This window comes from Hyla sarda, chromosome 4 (assembly GCF_029499605.1).
Source record: "Hyla sarda isolate aHylSar1 chromosome 4, aHylSar1.hap1, whole genome shotgun sequence".
Taxonomy (NCBI): Eukaryota; Metazoa; Chordata; class Amphibia; order Anura; family Hylidae; genus Hyla; species Hyla sarda.
Genome location: NC_079192.1, coordinates 32,384,642 through 32,407,759, shown reverse-complemented (window position 1 = coordinate 32,407,759; position 23,118 = coordinate 32,384,642). Strand labels below are relative to the sequence as shown.

At 48.0% G+C, this 23,118-nt stretch overlaps 1 protein-coding gene across 2 annotated transcripts; it reads left to right on the top strand.

The window, feature by feature from the left end:
- The first annotated feature begins 1,145 nt into the window (after positions 1 to 1,145).
- ECSIT (ECSIT signaling integrator) lies at positions 1,146 to 17,252 on the top strand. Of its 2 annotated transcripts, none has more exons than XM_056570417.1 (8): positions 1,146 to 1,232; positions 4,889 to 4,988; positions 5,781 to 6,150; positions 12,051 to 12,274; positions 14,150 to 14,207; positions 14,709 to 14,854; positions 14,940 to 15,039; positions 16,772 to 17,252. In XM_056570417.1, the coding sequence occupies exons 2-8, from the start codon at positions 4,902 to 4,904 to the stop codon at positions 17,023 to 17,025; spliced, it is 1,239 nt and encodes a 412-aa protein (XP_056426392.1). In that variant the 5' UTR covers positions 1,146 to 1,232; positions 4,889 to 4,901; the 3' UTR covers positions 17,026 to 17,252. The 2 variants fall into 2 exon arrangements, with proteins under 2 accessions (XP_056426392.1, XP_056426394.1); XM_056570419.1 differs by having other exon boundaries at positions 1,149 to 1,243.
- The last annotated feature ends 5,866 nt before the right edge of the window (positions 17,253 to 23,118 follow it).

Below are 23,118 nucleotides of genomic sequence, written 5' to 3'. Positions count from 1 at the left end.
GACGTTCAGTTCCCAGAATATTATGCTGGAATAAAGGAAAGAACATCGCTGCATGCCGTAGTAAAAATGACCATTCAGAGTTGTGGAAAAGCTGTGTAAAAAAACAATATAGTCATCAGAGGTTGTTACCCTGCTTTTTTTGGGTCTCAGAATGTTAAGCGGGAATAGAAGAGTTAGGGTTATTAATGCACATTGAAGTAAGATTACCAGTCAGGGTTGTGGAAAAGCTGGGTGACCACCAACATCTTTAACGTTCCCCCAGTGGTTGTTACACAACTTTCCAGTGCTGAAGCTGTTTATGTTGCAGGACAAGAGACAGGACCGTATACGGCAGTGGTCTCCAACCTGCGGACTTCCAGATGTTGCAAAACTACAACTCCCAGCATGCCCAATAGCTCTGAATCAAAACAAATGGCGCCCTACGCTCCCCGCCACAGTATAAGTCAGCATCCCGACCTATATATAATGGAAAAGCTGTAATGTGCTGCCATATCGGTTTTCACCCAGCTTTCCCATACTCCTGATTGGTAAAGGATGCCGCAATACAGTCTAAGATGGATCATACTTTGGCTGTATCACCATTCAGAAGTATGGGAAAGCTGTATGATTGACAATACTGCCGCCATTAAAGGGGTTTATATGGGGTTCAAAAAGCAGAGCTAATTTCTTAAAAAATAAATAAATAAAACAGCGCCACCCTTGTCCTCAGGATGTGTGTGGTATTGCAGCTCAGTTTCATTGAGGTGAATTGAGCCAAGTTGTAATACCACACACAACCTGAGGACAGGGGTGGTGCTGTTTTTGAAAAAATCAACTGTGTTTTTGAACCCTGATAACCCTAGTAATTTGGTACTAAGTTATTGGTTATATCACTGCCTTTTAGGAATGAGGAAAAGCTGGGTAGAAGGTGTAATGAACCGCCATATTGGCTGAAACACAGATTTCCTAGGTGCAAATACAACAAAAAACAACATCTGCAGAGTCTTTATGATGACGTCTTAATTATATTACTCGCCTGCCATTTTGTCGGAGTCCCGTAATGCATCATGAAACATCCCAATGGACTTCGGTAAAATGGCGCCTGTAAAAAAAAAAAAATATAGAACAGAGCGGAGAGTGGACCTCTAGTGTCTGGTAATAGTTCTGGGCGGGAGGTATGTCTTAGTGCTCCAAGATGGCGGCGCCCATAGGTGTAAAGTGACAGTGAGGGTGACAGTGAGGATCCGGTGCAGGTAGAGGATGTGTGAGTGGGGATGGGAGTGATGGCGCCCTCCTCTGGGTGTGAGGACATATGACAGGGCGGGCAGTACATTGTATCCTCTGGAGATGATGTAAAAACTCTGATCGGCTGCACTGAGCTGTGTCCTGAGGACATCATATCCAGAACACCAGTACTGCCCCCTAGGACAGGGACAGGGGATGTAAAGTGCCCCCAGTACAGGATCATCCAGTCCCAGTGCCCCGAGTACAGGATGATCCGGCCCCAGTGCCCCCAGTACAGGATCATCCAGCCCCAGTGCCCCCAGTACAGGATCATCTGCCCCCAGTACAGGATCATCCAGTCCCAGTGCCCCCAGTACAGGATCATCCAGCCCCAATGCCCCGAGTACAGGATGATCCAGCCCCAGTGCCCCCAGTACAGGATCGTCAAGTCCCAGTGCCCCCAGTACAGGAACATCCTGCCCCAGTGCCCCGAGTACAGGATGATCCGGCCCCAGTCCAGGATCATCCAGCCCCAGTGCCCCCAGTACAGGATCATCCAGCCCCAGTGCCCCCAGTACAGGATCATCCAGCCCCAGTGCCCCCAGTACAGGATCATCCAGCCCCAGTGCCCCCAGTACAGGATCATCCAGCCCCAGTACAGGATCATCCAGCCCCAGTGCCCCCAGTACAGGATCATCCAGCCCCAGTGCCCCCAGTACAGGATCATCCAGCCCCAGTGCCCCCAGTACAGGATCATCCAGCCCCAGTGCCCTGAGTACAGGATGATCCGGCCCCAGTCCAGGATCATCCAGCCCCAGTGCCCCCAGTACAGGATCATCCAGCCCCAGTGCCCCCAGTACAGGATCATCCAGCCCCAGTGCCCCCAGTACAGGATCATCCAGCCCCAGTGCCCCCAGTACAGGATCATCCAGCCCCAGTGCCCCCAGTACAGGATCATCCAGCCCCAGTGCCCCCAGTACAGGATCATCCAGCCCCAGTGCCCCCAGTACAGGATCATCCATCCCCAGTGCCCCCAGTACAGGATCATCCAGCCCCAGTGCCCCCAGTACAGGATCATCCAGCCTCAGTCCCCCCCAGTACATGATCATCCAGTCCCCCCAGTACAGGATCATCCAGCTCCAGTGCCCCCAGAACAGGATCATCCAGCCCCAGTGTCCCCAGTACAGGATCCTCCAGCTCCAGTGCCCCCAGTATGGGACCATCCAGCCCTAGTCCCCCCAGTACAGGATCATCCAGCCCCAGTGCCCCCAGTACAGGATCATCCAGCCCCAGTGCACCCAGTACAGGATCATCCAGCCTGAGTCCCCCAGTATAGAATTATCCAGCTCCAGTGCCCCCAGTGCAGGATCATCCAGCTCCAGTGCCCCCAGTACAGGATCATCCAGCCCCAGTGTCTCGCAGTACAGGATCATCCATCCCCAGTGCCCCCAATACATGATCATCCAGTCCCAGTGCCCCCAGTATGGGATCATCCAGCCCCAGTGTCTCCCAGTATAGGATCATCCAGCTCCAGTGCCCCCAGTATGGGATCATCCAGCCCCAGTACAGGATCATCCAGCTCCAGTGCCCCCAGTATGGGATCATCCAGCCCCAGTCCCCTCCAGTACAGGATCATCCAGCCCCCCCCCCCCAGTACAGGATCATCCAGCCCCCCCCCCCCCAGTACAGGATCATCCAGCCCCAGTGCCCCCAGTACGAGATCACCCAGACCAAATGCCCCCAGTACAGGATCATCCAGCCCCAGTGCCCCCAGTACAGGATCATCCAGCCCCAGGGCCCCCAGTATGGGATCATCCAGCCCCAGTCCCCTCCAGTACAGAATCATCCAGCCCCAGTACAGGATCATCCAGCCCCCCCCCCCCCCCCCAGTACAGGATCATCCAGCCCCAGTGCCCCCAGTACAGGATCATCCAGTTCCAGTGCCCCCAGTATGGGATCATCCAGCCCCAGTACAGGATCATCCAGCTCCAGTGCCCCAGTATAGGATCATCCAGCCCCAGTGCCCCCAGTATGGGATCATCCAGCCCCAGTCCCCTCTAGTACAGGATCATCCAGCTCCCCCCCAGTACAGGATCATCCAGTCCCCCCCAGTACAGGATCATCCAGCCCCAGTGCCCCCAGTACAGGATAATCCAGTTCCAGTGCCCCCAGTATGGGATCATCCAGCCCCAGTGCCCCCAGTATGGGATCATCCAGCCCCAGTCCCCCCCAGTACAGGATCATCCAGTCCCAGTGCCCCCAGTACAGGATTATCCAGCCCCAGTGCCCCCAGTACAGGATCATCCAGCCCCAGTGCCCTCAGTACAGGATTATCCAGCCCCAGTGCCCCCAGTACCAGATCATCCAGACCCAGTGCCCCCAGTACAGGATCATCCAGTTCCAGTGCCCCCAGTATGGGATCATCCAGCCCCAGTACAGGATCATCCAGCCCCAGTGCCCCCAGTACAGGATCATCCAGCCCCAGTGCCCCCAGTACAGGATCATCCAGCCCCAGTGCCCCCAGTACGGGATCATCCAGACCCAGTGCCCCCAGTACAGGATCATCCAGCCCCAGTGCCCCCAGTATGGGATCATCCAGCCCCAGTGCCCCCAGTACGGGATCATCCAGACCCAGTGCCCCCAGTACAGGATCATCCAGTTCCAGTGCCCCCAGTATGGGATCATCCAGCCCCAGTACAGGATCATCCAGCCCCAGTGCCCCCAGTACAGGATCATCCAGCCCCAGTGCCCCCAGTACAGGATCATCCAGCCCCAGTGCCCCCAGTACAGGATCATCCAGCCCCAGTGCACCCAGTATAGGATCATCCAGCCCCAGTGCCCCCAGTACATGATCATCCAGCCCCAGTGTCCCCAGTACAGGATCATCCAGCCCCAGTGTCCCCAGTACAGGATCATCCAGTCCCAGTACAGGATCATCCAGTCCCAGTGCAGGATCATCCAGCCCCAGTGCCCCCAGTACAGGATCATCAAGCCCCAGTGCCCCCAGTACAGGATCATCCAGCCCCAGTGCCCACAGTACAGGATCATCCAGCCCCAGTGTATCCCAGTACAGGATCATCCAGCCCCAGTGCCCACAGTACAGGATCATCCAGCCCCAGTGTATCCCAGTACAGGATCATCCAGTCCCAGTGTCCCCAGTACAGGATCATCCAGCCCTAGTGCCCCCAGTACAGGATCATCCCCAGTGTATCCCAGTACAGGATCATCCATCCCCAGTGCCCCCAGTACAGGATCATCCAGCCCCAGTCCCCCCCAGTACAGGATCATCCGGCCCCAGTGGAGTGTAATGTTATGTCTGGTTGTCATCCCCCTTGTCAGTATCTCTGCTGCTGTTGATTCTGTAATCCCATCCTGACCTAATACGTCTCCCAGTTGTGTCCATCATAGACCAGTAGACAATCCTTAGTGGATGCCCCAGCAGCACAATACTCTCTGATGATCTGTTACAATGTGTCAGCGCAGGTAGACGACATTAGTCTGAAGTCCAACCAGTTTACGTTACAAAGGTTTTTTTTTAATCACATATGAGAAGTATTGTGTTCGTCCGCGTTGACTGACAGCAGAGATATTGAAAGCTGTGAGGAATGGAAACACACAGGGTTAATTCAGAACATTACCCATAATCCTGTCTCCTATTAACCCATGGATGACCTTCTTGTTGCAGTTGATCATAGAAGATGAGGAGCCTGCGCTTGTTGATCACCGCCCAGAAGCTATGTGCCCGACTCCGACAAATGCCAGCGGTGGAACCACATGGAGCGAGAGTGAGTGTGAACACACACCTGTGTCTGAGACCCCGCACTGTCATCATTCTGATACTGAAAAATTCCTTTATTCCGTCAATAATGGAAGTGATCGCTGCCAGATTATTAAAGGGGTATTCCATGAAAAAAAAAAAAAATCTTCATCAACTGACTCCAGATAGTTGAACAGATTTGTAAATTACTTCTATAAAAAAATCTTAATCCTACCAGTACTTATCAGCTGCTGAAGTTGAGTTGTTCTTTTCTGTCTGACCACAGTGCTCTCTGCTGACACCTCTGTCTGTCTCAGGTACTGTCCAGAGTAGGAGTAAATCCCCATAGCAAACCTCTCCTGCTCAGGACAGTTCCTGGAACAGACAGAGGTGTCAGTAGAGAGCACTGTGGTCAGACAGAAAAGAACAACTCAACTTCAGCAGCTGTTAAAAGGAAGGATAGGGGATAAGATGTCTGATTGCGGGGGGCCCGCTGCTGGGGCCCCCCACAATCTCCCTGCAGCAGCCCGCATTCTGTGTGTAGCTGCGTCTGATGTTTCGGAAACTGCCGGGCTTCCGAGACGGGGACGTGACGTCACACCACGCCCCCTCCATTCATTTCTATGGGAGGGGGCGTGACGGCAGCCGTTGGCTGTCCGGGCATGCTGGGAGTTGCAGTTTTGCAACAGCTGGAGGCACCCTGGTTGGAAATCACTGCTGTAGTAGTTTTACAACAGCTGGAGGCACCCCGGTTGGGGAAACACTGTCATACCGTATGGCTTTATTCTATGTACACTCATCTCCCCATATGTTGTTGCAGTCGCAGCTGCTCCGTGCAGTCCACACCTCGTCTTCACCCGGCCCCCCGAAGTCCGACCCGCCGAAAACTGTGGCTCCATTCGAAGATGCGTTTGCCAAGGATCAGAGGGATAAAGCCTCGTTCGTCCAGGTCCTGGACATGTTCTGTGGGCGCGATGTGCGGAGGAGGGGGCACGTTGAGATGATCGAGGCCGCGCTCCGGTGGATGCCTCACTTTGGAGTGGAGAAAGACATTGAGGTTTACAACAAACTGCTGGATGTCTTCCCCAAGGAGGTCTTCATCCCACGAAACTTCATCCAGACCATGTTCCTCCATTACCCCCGGCAGCAGGAGTGTGCAATAAGGGTCCTGGATCAAATGGAGTACTATGGTAGGTGTATTTTATTTTTCTGTGGAAACTGTGTCTTAACCCCTTCATGACCCAGCCCATTTTCACCTTCATGACCTGGGCATTTTTTGAAAATCTGAACACTGTCACTTTAAACATTAATAACTCTGGAATGCTTTTACTTATCATTCTGATTCCGAGATTGTTTTTTCGTGACATATTCTACTTTATGTTATTGGTAAAATTTCACTGATATTTGCATCCTTTCTTGGTAAAAAATCTAAAAATTTCATGAAAATTTTGAAAATTTAGCATTTTTCTAACTTTGAAAGTCTCTGCTTGAAAGGAAAATGGATATTCCAAATAAATTACATATTGATTCACATATACAATATGTCTACTTTGTGTTTGCATAAAAAAATTGACAAGTTTTTACTTTTGGAAGACACCAGAGGGCTTCAAAGTTCCGCAGCAATTTTCCAATTTTTCTCAAGATTTTCAAAATCGTAATTTTTCAGGGCCCAGTTCAGGTTGGAAGCGGATTTTAAGGGTCTTCATATTAGAAATACCCCATAAATTACCCCATTATAAAAACTGTACCCCCCAAAGTATTCAAAATGACATTCAGTAAGTGTTTTAACCCTTTAGGTGTTTCACAGGAATAGCAGCAAAGTGAAGGAGAAAATTCTAAATCTTCATTATTTACACTCGCATTTTCTTGTAGACCCAATTTTTTAATTTTTACAAGGGGTAAAAGGAGAGAAATCACCCTAAAATTTGTAACCCAATTTCTCTCGAGTAAGGAAATACCTCATATGCGTATGTAAAGTGTTCAGCGGGCGCAGTAGAGGGCTCAGAAGGGAAGGAGCGACAAATGGTTTTTGGAGAGTGAGTTTTGCTGAAAGGGTTTTTGGGGGGCATGTCCCATTTAGGAAGCCCCTATGGTGCCAGAACAGTGGACCCCCCCCACATGTGACCCCATTTTGGAAACTATATCCCTCATGGAATTTAATAAGGGGTGCAGTGAGCATTTACACCCCACTGGCGTTTGACAGATATTTGAATCAGTGGACTGTGCAAATCAAAAATTTTATTTTTCATTTTCACAGACCACTGTTCCAAAAATCTGTCATACACCAGTGGGGTGTAAATGCTCACTGCACCCCTTATTACATTCCGTGAGGGGTGTAGTTTCCAAAATGGGGTCACATATGGATATTTATTGTTTTGCGTTTGTCAGAACCGCTGTAACAATCAGCCACCCCTGTGCAAATCGCCTCAAATGTACATGGTGCACTCTCCCTTCTGGGCCTTGTTGTGCGCCCCCAGAGCACTTTGCGCCCACATATGGGGTATCTCCGTACTAGGGAGAAATTGCATTACAAATTTAGAGGGTCTTTTTTCCCTTTTACCTCTGGTGAAAATGAAAAGTATAGGGCAACACCAGCTTGTCAGTGTAAAAAAATTATTTTTTTACACTAACATGCTGGTGTAGACCCCAACTTCACCTTTTCATAAGGGGTTAAAGAAGAAAAAGCCCCCCAAAATTTGTAAGGCAATTTCTCCCGAGTACGGCGATACCCCATATGTGTCCCAAAACTGTTGCCTTGAAATACGACAGGGCTCCAAAGTGAGAGAGTGCCATGCGCATTTGAGGCCTGAATTAGGGATTTGCATAGGGGTGGACATAGGGGTATTCTATGCCAATGATTCCCAAACAGGGTGCCTCCAGCTGTTGCAAAACTCCCAGCATGCCTGGACAGTCAATGGGAGTTATTATTTTGCAACAGCTGGAGGCTCCGTTTTGGAAACAGTAGCGTACCAGACGTTTTTCATTTTTTGGGGAGGGGGGCTGTGTAGGGGTATGTGTATATGTAGTGTTTTTTACTTTTTATTTTAGGTTAGTGTTAGTGTAGTGTAGTGTTTTTAGGGTACAGTCACATGGGCAGAGGTTCACAGCAAGTTTGCCGCTGGAAGTTTGAGCTGCAGCGCAAAATTTGCGCCATCTCAAACTTGCAGCACTCACTGTAAACCTCCGCCCATGTGAGTGTACCCTGTACATTCACATTGGGGGGAGGGGGGCAAACATCCAGCTGTTGCAAACTCAGAGCATGCCCTTTGGCTGTCCGTGCATGCTGGGAGTTGTAGTTTTGCAACAGCTGGAGGAACACTGGTTTGGAAACACTAAGTTAAGTAATAAACTTTCAAGTGTTTTGCAACCAAACTTAGTGTTTCCAAACCAGTGTGCCTCCAGCTGTTGCAAAACTACAACTCCCAGCATGCATGGTCTGTCAGTGCATGCTGGGAGTTATAGTTTTGCAACAATTGCAACAGCTGGAGGCACTGAGGTAGGAAACGGACAATGTTTCCCAACTAGTGTGCCTCCAGTTGTTGCAAAACTACAACTCCCAGCATGCCCAGACTGCCCAGGCATGCTGGAAGTTGTAGTTCGGCAATATCTGAAGGATCAGATGTTGCCAAACTACAACTTCCAGCATGCTTGGGCAGTCTGGGCATGCTGGGAGTTGTAGTTTTGCAACATCTGGAGGTCCACAGTTTGGAGACCACTGTAAAATGGTCTCCAATCTGTGCTCTTCCAGATGTTAGAGAACTACAACTCCCAGCATGCCTGGACAGACTGAGCATGCTGAGATTTGTAGTTTTGCAACATCTGGAAGAGCACAGATTGGAGACCATTATACAGTGGTCTCCAAACTGTGGGCCTCCAGATGTTGCAAAACTACAACTCCCAGCATGCCCAGAAAGCCAAAGGCTGTCTGGGCATGCTGGGAGTTGCAGTTTTGAAACTCTCAGAGGCAGCAGTGAGATCGCTTTACGGCGATCTCACTGCTGCCAATGAAGATGCCGCACTGCTGCCGGAAACTCACCTCCGGGACGCAGCACCGCCGGGACCGCCTGGAGGACGTCGCTCGCGCCGGGACCGCTCGGGACACCGCTCGGACGGGTAAGTGACGCCGGGGGACGGGTCAGGGACACTTAGCAGAGCGGTGTGTGTCCCGATCCCCGTGATCCGGACTCACACACCGCGCTGCTAAGTATTTTCATAGCGAAACGCTGCTATCAGCTAGTCAGATTTGACCAGCTGATAGCAGCGATCGCTGGGGGGGGTGGGGGATGAAACCCCCCGTGGTCGCATGGTAAGATGGCTGGCTATCAGTGATAGCCACCATCTTACCGGGCGCTGCGGGATGCCGCGAGTAGCGGCAAAAATGTTCATGACGTACCTGTATGTCATGGGTCGGGAACACCTTGCCACCCATGACGTACAGGTATGTCATAGGTCGGGAAGGGGTTAAAGGGGTACTCCACTGGAAAAAAAAAATGTAATTAACTGGCTCCGGAAAGTTAAACAGATTTGTAAATTACTTCTATTAAAAAATCTTAATCCTTCCAGTACTTATCAGCTGCTGTATGCTCCAGAGAAAATTCTTTTTTTTTTGGAACACAGAGCTCTCTGCCGACATCATGACCACAGTGCTCTCTGCTGACATCTTTGTCCATTTTAAGAACTGTCCAGAGTAGGAGAAAATCCCCTATAGCAAACATATGCTGCTCTGGACAGTTCCTAAAATGGACAGAGATGTCAGCAGAGAGCACTGTGGTCATGATGTCAGCAGAGAGCACTGTACTTGTGATGTCAGCAGAGAGCTCGGTGTTCCAAAAAGAAAACCATTTCCTCTGTAGTATTCAGCAGCTAATAAGTACTGGAAGGATTAAGATTTTTTAATAGAAGTAATTTACAAATCTGTTTAACTTTCTGGCACCAGTTAATTAAAAAAAAAAAGTTTTCCAGCGGAGTACCACTTTAAAAAAAGCTTTTGACATGTCCTAGAGATTCATCAGTATTCCCGCTTTTTGGGTCTGAGACCCCAACCAATCAGGAGAAGTGTGCGGCAGTGCAGTTCACTCCCAGCTTGAAGTGATCTTTGTCTCTCTGCCCAATAGACTTATAATGGAGAAACAAAACAGAGCGCGCAGAGAGCCAGGGAGTGAAAAGCCCTACTGAGCACTTCTTCCCTCTCGTTCTCCTGATCGGTGGGGGTGTCAGATCAAAACTTTTGACATGTCTCTAGGACGTGTCAAAAGTTATTTTTTACTTATGTTTTCTCAAGTTATAGGATAAACTATGCGACATGGAGTCTGCTCCTCCCACCACAGGGTGATATAGACAGGAGGGAGGAGCTATGTGACATGGAGTCTGCTCCTCCCACCACAGGGTGATATAGACAGGAGGGAGGAGCTATGTGATATGGAGTCTGCTCCTCCACCACAGGGTGATATAGACAGGAGGGAGGAGCTATGTGACATGGAGTCTGCTCCTCCCACCACAGGGCGATACAGACAGGAGGGAGGAGCTATGTGACATGGAGTCTGCTCCTCCCACCACAGGGCGATACAGACAGGAGGGAGGAGCTATGTGACATGGAGTCTGCTCCTCCCACCACAGGGTGATATAGACAGGAGGGAGGAGCTATGTGATATGGAGTCTGCTCCTCCCACCACAGGGTGATATAGACAGGAGGGAGAAGCTATGTGACATGGAGTCTGCTCCTCCCACCACAGGGTGATATAGACAGGAGAGAGGAGCTATGTGATATGGAGTCTGCTCCTCCCACCACAGGGTGATATAGACAGGAGGGAGGAGCTATGTGATATGGAGTCTGCTCCTCCCACCACAGGGTGATATAGACAGGAGGGAGGAGCTATGTGATATGGAGTCTGCTCCTCCCACCACAGGGTGATATAGACAGGAGGGAGGAGCTATGTGACATCAAGTCTGCTCCTCCCACCACAGGATGATATAGACAGGAGGGAGGAGCTATGTGACATGGAGTCTGCTCCTCCCACCACAGGCTGATATAGACAGGAGGGAGGAGCTATGTGATATGGAGTCTGCTCCTCCCACCACAGGGTGATATAGACAGGAGGGAGGAGCTATGTGACATGGAGTCTGCTCCTCCCACCACAGGGTGATATAGACAGGAGGGAGGAGCTATGTGACATGGAGTCTGCTCCTCCCACCACAGGGTGATATAGACAGGAGGGAGGAGCTATGTGATATGGAGTCTGCTCCTCCACCACAGGGTGATGTAGACAGGAGGGAGGAGCTATGTGACATGGAGTCTGCTCCTCCCACCACAGGGCGATACAGACAGGAGGGAGGAGCTATGTGACATGGAGTCTGCTCCTCCCACCACAGGGCGATACAGACAGGAGGGAGGAGCTATGTGACATGGAGTCTGCTCCTCCCACCACAGGGTGATATAGACAGGAGGGAGGAGCTATGTGATATGGAGTCTGCTCCTCCCACCACAGGGTGATATAGACAGGAGGGAGGAGCTATGTGACAAGGAGTCTACTCCTCCCGTTATGTGTTGACCTATACAGTAGAGTTATACTGCTTAACCCTTATTGCTAACAGACAGTAAGGCTGCGTCCACACCAGCAAACACATACATCCGAAACCTTATCCTTATCTGTTGGCCAATGGACACACTGGCCCTCATTTACTATTGCAAACCTGACATGTCTTGTCGGGTTGTGCGCCAGAAATTCTGTCTGCGCCAGAACTTCAGTATTTTTCTTCCGTCAAAAAAACAAGAAAAAATGGATACAGTAAATTTAACATTGAAGTCTATGGAAAACGGATGAGCCTTTAATGTCATCCGTTTGCATCAGTTTTTTCAATCAGTTTTTTGATCCGTTTTTACTTCTGAGCATGCTCAGAACAAAAAAAAATTGTTTTATTTGGTTTATTAACTGAACAATAACGGATCCAAATGGAAACACATGAATAACATCCGTTATTGTCCGTTTTTTTTTGTTTTTTTATTTTGACGGGAGAAGAAGGGGACGGGTCTAGACGGCCGTGTGAACGCAGCCTTATATGGATGCAGCTCAACAGTTTTTCGTCTTTCCAGGGGTCACTCCTAACAGGCACACCTACTTCCTGTTGGCCCAAACATTTGGGAAGCTCAGCCACCCCGTGAAGAAGTACCAGCGGATGATGTATTGGTTTCCCCGGTTTAAGCATATCAACCCTTACCCTGTGCCCGTTGACCTAGAAGCTGATCCTGTCGCCCTGTCAAAAGTTTGCCTGGCGCGGATAGCTGCGGACAGAGATGCCCAAGTGACCGTGTACCAGGTGACTATGTGCAAAGTCATTTATAAATAAAGTCCTAGCAGAAGAAGATCTCCAGGAGGCCATTTTCACGTAGATTAAAACAATGAAAACAGTTTTTTAATATCTTACTTCTGTGCTAATATGGAAAGGAAATGCAGAAAATGCGGGGGTTCTGACCTCCGAGCGCTACTGAGATCCTGGAATTGTGCAAATTATGCGAAGATGCCAAAGGTACATAGAAACTTTTTTATTGAATAAAAGAAACAACTGGACAGCGCGTTTCGGCGGTTTCTCATGCTTCCTCAGGTCCATAAAGATAATTTTATGGACCTAAACCTGTTCTGGTTTTCCTGTATATTGGACGGCCAGTTCACAGGAAAACCAGAACAGGCTACCATAAAATTATCTTTATGGACCTGAGGAAGGCGTGAGAACACGCCGAAACGCGTTGTCCAGTTGTTTCTTTTATTCAATAAAAAAAGTTCCTGTGTACCTTTGACATCTTCGCATAATTCGCACAATTCCACTATCTCAGTAGCGCTCGGAGGTCAGAGGTCATTTCCTTTCCATATCGTCTTTTCCGTACCCTGTTTGGGGCAACGGACAAGGGGGCACCGAGCAGCAAGCTGAAACATCACACCTCCTACCGGAAACACCTTCAGAGCTGCGCCTTATTCCATACACCGCTCCCATAGAGAGCGCCCCGTATCCCCTCCTTTTTTTTTCCCCTCTCCTACTCTTCTGTGCTGAGATATCACCCCTTGAAATTGCAGGCCAAAAGCCTGAGGCTGCACTACTGAGGCATTCTGATGTCCACACAGTACTGACAGTATTCAAGTCAGTAAAGATGTACATATTGGGGGAGATTTATCAAAACCTGTCGAGAGGAAAAGTTGCCCAGTTGCCCATAGCAACCAATCAGATGACTACTTTCATTTTACATAGGCCTTTTCAAAAATGAAAGTAGCGATCTGATTGGTTGCTATGGGCAACTCAGCTACTATTCCTCTCCACAGGTTTTGAGTAAATCTCCCCCATTGATCTTAGTTGGTGATCTGGAGCCATACAAGGTCTCCCTGACTGGAATCAGAAGGGGGGATATGATGCCTCGAGAATCTTTCAGTAGTGCAGCCTCAGGCTTAAGGGCCTGTCAATTCACGTGACTGTATCTCAGCCTAGGAACAAGATATTAAAAAGCGGCTTTCATATCTTTAATGTTTATTTAGGGACCCTGATCCTAGACATGAAGACGAGGCCCCTTTACATGATTTACACGGGGCCATCCTTATAATGGTAGCCACATAATCCTACAGCGGACTGAAGCCTTAGAGGAGTCAATCTGGCACCGTTCTGGCGTAGGGCCAATTTTTATATAGAGCATGTAAAAGTTTAACCCCTAGAGGACACAGAACGTAAATGTACCTCATGGCCGCCCATTATTTAGCGCTCCGTGACGTACGTTTACGCCCTGCGGTGTTTAGAGTTCAATCAGGATCTGGCCTTGCTTCATAGATGGCGAGTACCGGCTGCTGTCAGCAGCCAGGGCCTCACTGCTGACAGCAGACATCAGCTAACCCTTTAGATGCCCTGATCAATATATATATATACTATATGGACAGTAGTATTGGACACTAGTACATTACATCTACAGGGTGCCTCCAGCTGTTGCAAAACTACAACTCCCAGCATGCCCGGACAGCCGTTGGCTGTCCGGGCATGCTGGGAGTTGTAGTTTTCGCAACAGCCGGAGGCATGCTGGTTGGGGAATACTGGTATAGACTGTATTGGAGAGGGACTGTGCATGGGCAGCCACTTATTCGCTTATTTATAGAATAAAATGGCTACCAAGCAATTGGATAATTACAGATCTGACGTGTAAATATGGTTTTTCCACAGTTGCCGTCTTCCGAGGTTTGTGAAGATGGGACGGTCCAGGAGCACCAGCCTCTTGTGGGTATGTACCTCTGCATGAGAGACCCTTATAGGGTACATAGAGGGGCGCATTATAGGGATAGATCTCCATAGAGCCTGTACTGTATAGGTAATACAAGGGATTAAAAAATCCTTTGGATACGGCATAAGTGTCTGAACGATGGGGGTCCGACCACTGGGACCCCCCCTAACGATCTCCTGTACGAGGCCTGGATCTTACCTCAGGGTCCCCAACCAGACCATTAAAAGGGTACTCCGGTGGAAAACTTTTTGGATAGGGGATAAGATGCCAGGGGCGGAGTACCCCTTTAAAGGGATGGAAACACAGAGCAAATTTCTTCCAAAAGTAGCACCACCCCTGTCCTCGGGTTGTGTGTGGCATTACAACTTGACTTCAATCACCTCATTGGAACTGAGCTGCAATACCTACACGCAACCTGAGAATAGGGGTGGCGCTGTTTTTGAAAGAAATTAGCTCTTGTGTTTCTATCCCTGGATTAACCCTTTGACTTTCCTCTCTCAGGTATCCAGTCTCCGGATCAGATTGCTCTCCTGGCCGAACATGATCCCAAATACCCTGTAATAGTGGAGGGTCCGTTCCCGCTCTGGCTGAAGAAGATCTGTGTCCAGTACTACGTCCTCCGCGCAGAGCCAGCCGCTAGAAAGAAGGTGGGTACCCTGCGCCAGCTGTAGTGCCATCCGGGCTCCTCGCTGGTAAGGAGGGGGGATAGTAATCCGTCTGTTCATTGCTCAGGAGGAATTAGACCCCGAGAGATGTTTCTATTACCCCCTACAACTTGACCTGGATCTGGAGCGAGACCTCGGGGATGACCACAGCTTCAATGTGGATGAAGGTACGAATGGTGGAGGCCGAAAGGCGAAATGTTGTGGCTGCTTCTGCCTCCTTTCTGTCAGTGTATTGCAAACAGTGTGCCTCCAGCTGTTGCAAAACTACAGCTCCCAGCATTTCCGCCTCATTACACCTTCTACCCAGCTTTGCCTAATTACTGAAAGAAAGTGATCTAACCCGTAACTTAGTACCAACTTATCAGGGATATCCAGAAAAATACAGTCACTTTCTTCCAAAAATAGCGCCACCCCTGTCCTCAGGTTGTGTGTGGTATTACAGCTTGGCTCCATTCACTTCAACAGAACTGAGCTGCAATATCGTACACAACCTGAGGACAGATGGTGGCGCTGTTTTTGAAAGAAATCAGCTCTGATCCATCCTCGACTGTATTTGCTGCATAATTTTACCAATCAGGAGATTTGGAAAGCCAAGCAATATACATTTGTTTCGATTGTGCACTATTACGTTTGGTTAAATTGGTGTAGAGACACCCTTTAAAGAATGGCACCCGCTGCCACTGTATATGTTGGCATCTCATTCTCGGCGGGATATGGGTATATACCTATAACAACACAGTATTATCTCACACCAGTGTTTCTTAACAAGTGTGCCTCCAGCTGTTGCAAAACTACAACTTCCAGCATGGCCGGACAGCCTGCGGCTGTCCGGCCATGCTGGAAGTTGTAGTTTTGCAACAGCTGGAGACACACTCTTTGGAAAACAGTGCTCTGGGTTATGTAGAAGCTGTAATGTGCTGCCATATTCATTGGCTTTCCCAAACTCCTGATTGGTAAATTATGCCGCCGTACAGTCAAGGATGGATCATACTGTGGCTGTAGACCCATTCATGAGTATGGGAAAGCTGGATGATTGACAATATGTCCGCCATTAAAGGGGTTAAGAAAAAACAGAGCCGAATTCTTCCAAAACAGTGCCACCCATGTCTTAGAGGTTGTGTGTGGTATTACAGCTCGGTTCTGTTGAAGTGAATGGAGCCAAGCTGTAATACCACACACAACCTGAGGACAGGGGTGTCACTGTTTTTGGAAGAAAACAACTGTGTTTTTCCAACCCTGGTACTAAGTAATGGGTTATATGACTGTCTTTCTGGAAATGGGAAAAGCTGGGTTGAAGGTGTAATGAGCCGGGCATGCTGGGAGTTGTAGTTTTGCAACAACTGGAGACACACTTGCGCACTAGGTCCTAATATAGGTTTTCCTAGGCAGACTGACTTAAAGGAGTACTCCGGTGGAAAAAAAATGTATTTATTTATTTATTTAGTTTTTTAATCAACTGGTGCCAGAAACTTAAACAGATTTGTAAATTACTTCTATTAAAAAATCTTAATCCTTCCAGTACTTATCAGCTGCTGTATATTACAGAGGAAGTTGAGTTGTTCTTTTTTGTCTGACCACAGTGCTCTCTGCTTCCATGTTAGGAACTGTCCAGAGCAGGAGCAAATCCCCATAGCAAATCTATCCTGCTCTGGACAGTTCCTGACATGGACAGAGGTGTCAGCAGAGAGCACTGTGGTCAGACTGGAAAGCATTACACAACTTCCTCTGTAGTATTCAGCAGCTTATAAGTACTGGAAGGATTAAGATTTTTAAACAGAAGCAATTTACAAATCTGTTTAACTTTCTGGCACCAGTTGATTTAAAAAAATAGTTTTCCACCGGAGTACCCCTTTAAGTACCATCTTGGCGTCTCCCATTATGTTTTTCTCTTGTTTGCAGTGGAGGAAGGTCCAGTCTACGCTATGTGCATGGCAGGATCTGGAGATGAGAGAATGTTGGGGAAATGGATCCAGTGTCTTCAAGAAGCCAACCCGGTCCTCGGCCAGCTGCCGGTCCTTTTCCGACTGACCTCTGGCCCGCAGGAAGTGAGTCTTCCTGCGCAAGAAGAGGCCAAATCGGCCAAGGAAGAGGCAAGACAGTCACCCACAGAGGAGGAAGAGGAGATGAGGCAGCATCGGAGGATGGAGCAGTAGTCGACCCCATACGCTCAGGTCCGGTTTCATGTCTCCAGGGACAATAACTGGACCATAATAGGACTGGTAGAGGAATCATGGAGACAATGACATTTAAAGGGAACTCATCCCTGGGTCCGGTTCTTTCATATTGGGGGAATTCGATAGACTCTGTAACAACAATGAGAAATAAAATCAATGACCGGTGTCCCAAAGTGGCAAAAAACATAAAAAAAAAAAAACATGTCCCCTCAGTGAGTCTTCAACCACTCAGCACAACCCAGAGTAGTCACATGACACATAGGGGGTAAATTGAAACTGAAAACTAACACACCTCTTCTGTCCCCCTGATTGCAATCGCAACACCCCTATAGTAGTGTTTCCCAACCAGGGTGCCTCCAGCTGTTACAAAACTACAACTCCCAGCATGGCTGTCCGGGCATGCTGGGAGTTGTAGTTTTGCAACAGCTGGAGGCACACTGGTTGAGAAACACTGCCCTATAGTTATGCCTATACATTTAGGCACCCCCATGGGATGTAAAACTGTCGCCATGTTGGAATTCTTTCAGAAACAGATCGCCGTTTGTTTTGTGGATCTTAGTCCTGTACTTCCAGAAGTTGCAATGCACTACAATTCCCAGAATGCATTGGTTTCCGTCAGCTTTTCATCACAGTTCCCTGCTAAAGCTGCAGCAGAACATTGCATTTTTACAACAGACTATCAGGGAGGTTGCAGCACCTGCTATTTATTCCCTGTCTGCTCCTTTGCCTGTGGCATAGCTCAGCATGAGGCAGCATGCTATACACACAATAAAGTTTTTTTTTTTTTTTTTTTTTTTTGTAAATCAACTGGTTCCAGAACAGATTTGTAAATTACTTCTGTTTAAAAATCTTAATCCTTCAAGTACTTATCAGCTGCTGTATGCTCCATAGGAAGTTCTTTTCCTTTTGAATTTCTTTTCAGTCTGACCACAGTGCTCTCTGCTGACACCTCTGTTCATGTCAGGAACTGTCCAGAGCAGGAGAGGTTTGCTATGAGGAATTGCTCCTGCTCTGGACAGTTCCTGACATGGACAGAGGTGTCAGCAGAGAGCACTGTGGTCAGACTGAACAGAAATCCAAAAAGAAAAGAAAACTTCCTGTGGAGCATTCAGCAGCTGATAAGTACTGGAAGGATTAAGATTTTTAAACAGAAGTAATTTACAAATCTGTTTAACTTTCTGGAACCAGTTGAAAAACGTTTTCCACTGGAGTACCCCTTTAATTGAATAATACGAAGGAGGATCACACCATACTGGACTACCTCAATGAATGTCAATGGAAACCATGTGCAGTGCTGTAGCCTCACATGTCCGCAGCCCCTGTCTATATGGCCTATAAGGGATATGGATGTCATAGAATGGGTGGGCTGCGTTCAGTAGACCCCTGTATGAGTCTATGGGGGAGATTTATCAAAACCTGTGCAAAGGAAAAGGTGCCCAGTTGCCCATAGCAACCAATCAGATCGCTTCTTTCATTTTGCAGAGGCCTTGTTAAAAATGAAAGGAGCAAGCTGATTGGTTGCTATGGGCAACTGGGCAACTTTTCCTTTTTGATAAATCTCCCCCCATGTGAGGAGCCACCAATAAGCCGGTGTTCTGGTTGTATCAGATCCAGAGGATAGGGCTTCCTTCTTTATTCACCTTGTAGTACAGGGTGAACTAAACAGGGGCAGCATTAGGGGTCCCACAATACAGTGGTCCCTCAACATACGATGGTAATCCATTCCAAACGGACCATCGTTTGTTGAAACCATCGTATGTTGAGTGATCCGTGCAATGTAAAGTATAGGACAGTGATCTCCAACCTTCGGACCTCCAGATGTTGCAAAACTACAACACCCAGCATGCCCGGACAGCCAACGGCTGTCCGGGCATGCTGGGAGTTGTAGTTTTGCAACATCTGGAGATCCGCAGGTTGAAGACCATTGGTATTGGACGTTATACTCACGTGTCCCCGCTGCTCTGGACCGTCACCGCTGCCCTGCATGTCGCCTTCCATCGCTGTCGCCGCGTCCCTGAGGTGTCCCCGATGCTCCGGCAAGGCCTTTGCTTCCCCGGCATCCTCGCTCTCCGTCGCCGCCATCACGTCGATACGCGCGCCGCTCCTATTGGCTGACAGGACGGCGTGCGCAGCGACGTGATGACGACCATGGAGAGCGCCGACGATGCAGGGGATCCCGAAGAGGACGCGACGGAGCCCCGAGGACAGGTAAGTGATCGTCAGCGGACCCCACGGGGCACCGTAAACGGCTATCCGGTGTCAGCTGAAGCAGTCTGCGCTGCCGGATAGCCGTTTATGCGATGGCCCCGACATACAAAAGCATCGTATGTTGATGCTGCCTCTGAGAGGCCATCGTATGTTGAAATGATCGTATGTCGGGGCCATCGTAGGTCGGGGGGGTCACTGTACATCGTAATATAATTACAATAAAGATCTCAGGGGCTCCCAGCAGTTGGACACCCACCAATCGGGATAAGTTTTAGTCGACGGAATACTCCTTTAATTATAAACCATTAAAGCACTCTAGACCACCAGGAGTATGATAGGCGTACAGTCACCATCCCATTCAAGGCTATGTGCACACAAGGTATTTAGTGCCACATTTCAGTCAGTATTTTAACCAGAACCAGATACATTTATATATCTATTTATGAAACCGAATATTTTAGTGGGAAACGTACAATTTGAAGAAAAAAAAAAAAAAGAAATACTAAACACAAATGCGGAGGTGGAGGTTTGGATTTCTCTCTGCGCGATAAAACTGACATGAAAACGTTATTCTTCTGATCAGTACGATTACAGTAATGTTACATTTTATATGTTTTGTGTTATGTTTTACCACTTTTAAAAATAATAACACAGATTTAATCCAGCGAGGTCATCAGCGCCTGGACTGAACGGAGGACAACATTCCAGTGCAGAATAAGATAGAGGAGGAGGAGGAGAGGGGCATTAAAATGATTCCTCTTTATTCCAAAACTAATTCAGTAAACCTTGTGGCAGAGAAAAAACAACAATGACGCTCTTGTCCTCAAATCCTGTCTTCACATCCTGTCCCCATATCCCAACCTCATACCCCGTCCTCATATCACGACCTCCTATCTCATCCTCATATCTCATCCTAATTTCCCGACCTCATATCTCATCCTCATATCCCGACCTCATATGTCATCATATCCCAACCTCATACCCCGTCCTCATATCACGACCTCCTATCTCATCCTCATATCTCATCCTAATTTCCCGTCCTCATATCACGACCTCCTATCTCATCCTCATATCTCATCCTAATTTCCCGACCTCATATCTCATCCTTATATCCCGACCTCATATCTCATCATATCCCAACCTCATACCCCGTCCTCATATCTCGTCATATCTTGTCCTCATATCACGACCTCCTATCTCATCCTCATATCCCGACCTCATATCTCATCATATCCCAACCTCATACCCCGTCCTCATATCTCGTCATATCTTGTCCTCATATCCCGACCTTATATCTCATCCTCATTTCCCGACCTCATATCTCATCATATCCCAACCTCATACCCCGTCCTCATATCCCATCCCCATATCTCATCCTCATTTCCCGACCTCATATCTCATCATATCCCAACCTCATACCCCGTCCTCATATCCCATCCCCATATCTCATCCTCATTTCTCGACCTCATATCTCATCATATCCCAACCTCATACCCCGTCCTCAAATCTTGTCATATCTCATCCTCATATCCCAACCTCATACCCCGTCCTCATATCACAACCTCATATCTCATCTTCATATCTCGTCATATCTTGTCCTCATATCCCATCCCCATATCTCATCCTCATATCCCAACCTCATACCCCATCCTCATATCTCGTCCTCATATCCCATCCCCATGTCTCATCCTCATTTCCCGACCTCATATCTCATCCTCATATCCCGACCTCATATCTCATCATATCCCAACCTCATACCCCGTCCTCATATCTTGTCCTCATATCCCATCCCCATATCTCATCCTCATATCCCGACCTCATATCTCATCCTCCTATCCCGACCTCATATCTCATCCTCATATCCCGACCTCATATCTCATCCTCCTATCCCGACCTCATATCTCATCATATCCCAACCTCATACTCTGTCCTCATATCTCGTCATATCTTGTCCTCATATCCTGACCTCATATCTCATCCTCATATGCCGGACCTCATTTCCCGACCTTATATCTCATCCTCATATCCCGACATCATGTCCCGTCCTCATATCATATCCTCATATTCTGACCTCATAACTCATCCTCATATCCGGTCCTTGTATTTCATTCTCATATCCCGTCCTCATATCTCATCCTCATATTCTGTCCTCATATGTCATTCTCATATCCTGACTTCACATCCCGACTTCATATCCTGACCTCATATCCTGTCCTCCTATCTCGACCTCATATCTTGTCTTCATATCCGTACCCCTATCCCTGCAAGGAAGTTAAATTGCGCTGCTGAGCTTGCTTCAAAACTGGTAAGAATTGGCGATCACAACTATGTCCAGCATTAACCCTTTAGATTCCACTATCAAAGTTGATTGCGGGACCTAAAATGGATAAATTACAGTTGCCTGTAAGTTAAAGGAGTACTCCAGAATAGGAAAATTGTACTCCATACTGCCAGCAGTAAAAAAAATAGAGAGATACATACCTTCCTTCGCTCCCCCGGTGCCTACGGTAACCCACTCCGGTCTCCGCCGCGATCCTCTTCCTGGTTGCCGCTTGTCGGGGGGTCATACTGCACCGGCCGCAGCGAAGTCCTGACTCGGCCAGCGATAGGCTGAGCGTCAGTGTGACTTTTTCGGCCCCGGGGAGGAAAACGTCACACTGCCGCTCAGCCTATCGCTGGCCGAGTCAGGACTGCGCTGCGGCCGGCGATTGGCTGAGTGCAGTATGACTCGCCGGCAACCAGGAAGAGGATCGCGGCGGAGACCGGAATGGATTACCGGAGGCGCGAAGGGAGGTATGTACCTCTTTATTTTTTTACTACTGGCAGTATGGAGTACAATTTTCCTTTTCTGGAGTTCTCCTTTAAGGGGCTGATTGGGATCCCTGCAGTGCGATGAGCGGTGGCCTCATATACAGGCAGCCTCGGCAGACTGTACTAATGGAATGCTGAAAACACTGATCAATGCTGTGCTATAGTACAGCATTGTTTAGTGTATGCAATCCAAAGATTACATGTAATAATTCCCTATGGAGACTGAAAAATAGTAAATAAAATATGAGTATATAAGTGTTAATTGTGAACAAACCCCTCCCCTAATAAAAATTTGAAAACCCACTTTTCCCATTTTTTTAAATAAAATAATATAAACAACAAAAAAAAATGTGGTACTGTTGTGTGCGTAAATGTCTGAACTATTAAAATATAATGTTCATTAAACCGCACAGTTAATTGCGTCCATGTAAAAAAACTATTCAGTCAGAAATGTGTATTTTTCATCACTTTACATACTAGAAAAAAAAGCCAACAAAAAGTCCCATGAATATAAAAAATGGTACCAACAAAAACCACAGATCCTGGGGCAAAAAAATGACCCTCATACAGCCCTGTATACGTAAAAATAAACGCGTTATAAGGGTCAGAAGAGGACAATTCAAAAATGTTTCTTTCCAAAAAGTTAGTTTTTATTTATTTTTTAAATAGTAGTAAAACGAAATCAAACCTATACATATCAGGTATTGTTGTAATTTTATGGACCTACAGAATAAAGAGAAGGTGTCTAGAGATGAGTGAACTTACAGTAAATTCGATTCGTCACAAACTTCTCGGCTCGGCAGTTGATGACTTTTCCTGCATAAATTAGTTCAGCTTTCAGGTGCTCCGGTGGCTGGAAAAGGTGGATACAGTCCTAGGAAAGAGTCTCTTAGGACTGTATCCACCTTTTCCAGCCCACGGGAGCACCGGAAAGCCGAACTAATTTACGCCGGATAAGTCAACTGCCGAGCCGAGAAGTTCGTGACGAATCGAATTTACTGTAAGTTCGCTCATCTCGAAAGGTGTCATTTCTACCGAAAAGTTCACTGTGCA